The sequence below is a fragment of the Ruditapes philippinarum genome, unplaced genomic scaffold, assembly GCF_026571515.1.
Source record: "Ruditapes philippinarum isolate M1 unplaced genomic scaffold, ASM2657151v2 ctg39_1_1_1_1, whole genome shotgun sequence".
In the NCBI taxonomy this organism is placed as follows: Eukaryota; Metazoa; Mollusca; class Bivalvia; order Venerida; family Veneridae; genus Ruditapes; species Ruditapes philippinarum.
In genome coordinates this window covers 529,035-532,136 of record NW_026867092.1, presented here as the reverse complement: position 1 = coordinate 532,136, position 3,102 = coordinate 529,035, and the positions used below count along the sequence as shown (strand labels likewise).

The following is a 3,102-nucleotide window of genomic DNA, read 5'->3' as shown; positions in this document are numbered from 1 at the left end:
TTTTAATATTAAATGATATCAATTTTTGTATACAGGGTAGTAGCACGCGCTTGAACTTCCCGTATAGTGCGAATATATTTGTAGAACGTTTCACATATAATATTCGCCTTAAAAATATCTACAAATTTCTTTGTCGGATACCTCATGTATTTCATATTTGTCAGAGGCAGAGCCTACAAAATGTCAAATGAATTCATTTACTGTTTGACAGGTACATAGAGAAAACAGGTTGTACTTTGCATGGGAAGCATGTTGTGCAGTACAATTTCGATTGAAATGACAGTTTCTACTTTTAAATAGAGTGATACAAATACATTTATAAAAGTTTACCGCTTCAAAAGCTGTATCTGCAAAATTGAATATTAGTTTTATATATGATTTAAACATATCTTATTGGCAAAAAACATATACATACACGTAGAGACAGTTACAATACAATGATATAACATTTTTGGCAAAACGGTAAACCCACAAGTTCTCTCAACATTAACAACGGATCTTCCTTTAGGATTTGTATTTTACAGGAATTTCAAAGAAAAAGGACAAAATCGTATCGCAACTTATAGAATAGTATAATTAATTAAACAACAGTGTCAAATTGAAAATTTATTAATTGATTAAAATTATCCTTTTTATCTGTCGCGTGCGCTTCAAAACGTCATACTTTGTCGCAATCATATACTGGGAGCCAGGTTGCTGGCGAACGTGCTATAAGATGCTGCTTATTTTAGCGACATTCTAAACTCAATCGACGCATGGTCCGAATGTTAATTGAAATTTGCTTTGCTAAACTGTGATACAGTTTTCGAAATCAAAACGGTTTAATACAATTAACAGTGCAACGATGCATAATCCCCAATAAAACCATGAAGTAAAGTTACAAAATCACAAACGGCCATTAGAAATTAACAATGCAGTGGATATTTGTCGCCTTCTATTGTATTCAATATAACTATATATTTTTTTACCTGAGACGGAAAAGTATCATCTGATTTCATATACATGTACAGTAAAACTTGTCATATGTGACTTTCCATGGGACCATATCAAAAAGGTCACATATGACAGGGAGTCTTTTAATCCAGGTTCCCCAAAAAAATCATCAGTTTATTCAAAAAGCTATTTTTACTTGTTTGTCTTTTCTTTGATTGTATTTTCATTGTGTTACGTATATATGGTTTGTTGAAGATATAAGATAATTTCTATTTCAATTCTTTTATTATAATTACAATGCTTTAAAAAATAAAAATTATGTACATATATGTATTATTATAAAAGTATCATGTTAAAAATTTTAAATATCATTAAAAATACTAAAATGTGTTCATTATAGTCTGAATCATAAAACCCTCTAAAAACACAAAACTGACTGGTCATCTTCCATCTCTGTTGAAAAAATCCAACATTGTTGTCTGTTTCTTGGTCATGCAAATTTGGTTATTCAGTTTCTCTTCAGCTTCAGACATTAATTTCAAAATTGCAGGATTTCCTTTTTTAAGAGAATAAGCCTTTAACTTTGATATCATTTGCACTGCTTCTGCAGTGGTAAGAACCTCTTCTTCATTACATTTATCACAATCTTCCTCGCCATCATCATCTTCATCAGTTTTATTCTCTTCATTTTTAAAAAGGTCTTTCACCAAATCATTTGCATTTTTATCCCAATCAATGTTTTGAGAATCACATGTGTTCACATTGTCATCAATTTTTACTAAATCACTGAATGAGCAACCAAATAAGTCATAGGATATTTTAATCACAGATAATGGAATATCATCATCATCATCCATAGTTGGTTCATCAGCTAATTTTTCAACACTGATTTCAATATCACTTTTATCTTGCAAATGTAATTTAAATCCTGCTTTACCAAAACATTTCACTATTGTTGAACTTTCCACCTCGTTCCAAGAGTTACTTAACCAATAGATTGCATCTCGTACGTTGGTACGTTTCAATAGGTCCGAGCCAGAGAGAGTTGGAAATATGTCCATGTTCGTTACCATATGTGACATCTGGTAAAAAAAATTATTAATATTCATTTATTTTTGTATATAAAGTTCAAATATTGTTAAAGGCAAGAAAATGGATTTTAAACAACAGTTAGCATTTATTGAATTGAAATTATTACAATTAAGCTTTTAGTTGGTTAACTTTTTGTAATTTTTTGTCTTTCTTTTTTAATCGAAAAAATTGAAAAAATAAGTTTACATGGTCTTAAAACATTATTAACAACAAATAATAGAAATAAAATAAACAATAACTAACCTGACGTTTTCTAAACTTCAGTTTCATGGCCCGTATGATACCCTGGTCCATGGGCTGTGTCATAGAAGTTGTATTAGGTGGGAGAAATTTGACCAGTACATTACTTAATGAATTGTCATCTGGATGTGAAGGTGCATTGTCAACAAATAAAAGCACTTTCCGTTTTTGTTGTTTCATTTTCTTGTTAAAATTCTTCAAAAAGTCTTTATAAATATTAGAAGTCATCCATGCTTTCTTGTTAAAATAATAGTGTACTAACAAGTCTTTTTTATTTATGTTTTTAAAACATCTTGTATTTTCACTTTTCCCAATAACAATTGGTTTCAACTTCTCTCCCTCAGCACTGGCACACAAGGCCACGGTTATTCTTTCCTTAGACATTTTGCCCCCGGCACAATCTTCTCCTTTGAAATAAAATGTTTTTCTATAAGTATCTCTAAAAAATAAACCGGTTTCATCCATATTAAAAATGTCCTTCAATTCAAAACCATTACAAAGTTCTTCTAATTTTGATTTCCAGTCTTCCACAGTTTAAACGTTCACATCTCCTCTTTCGCCACTCATGGTCCCATATGATATACTGTTTCGTAATTTGAAAGAGTCAAGCCAACCATTTGAGGCCTTAAATTCAGTTTTTCCCAGCTGTTGGGCAAATTCAATTGCTTTTGTCTGTATCATTGACCTGTAAGGTTGATTTTTCTTCCCGTTACATCACGACACCATGCCAATGTAAGGTCGTTGACTTCTTCATTTCCTGGAAAAAGAAGGAGGAATGAATTTTCTGCTCATACATGCAAAGTTCAGACAGTTAAAAGTTTAAATTTGGGGGTGTAG

The 3,102-nt window shown here is 31.1% G+C and overlaps 1 protein-coding gene across 1 annotated transcript; it reads right to left on the bottom strand.

Moving 5' to 3' along the window:
- Nucleotides 1-1,373: 1,373 nt before the first annotated feature.
- LOC132734819 (tigger transposable element-derived protein 6-like) lies at nt 1,374-2,649 on the bottom strand. Its single transcript, XM_060721672.1, has 2 exons — nt 2,269-2,649; nt 1,374-2,015 (listed from the first exon to the last, which is right to left on the bottom strand). The coding sequence occupies exons 1-2, from the start codon at nt 2,647-2,649 to the stop codon at nt 1,374-1,376; spliced, it is 1,023 nt and encodes a 340-aa protein (XP_060577655.1).
- Between the last annotated feature and the right edge of the window lie 453 nt (nt 2,650-3,102).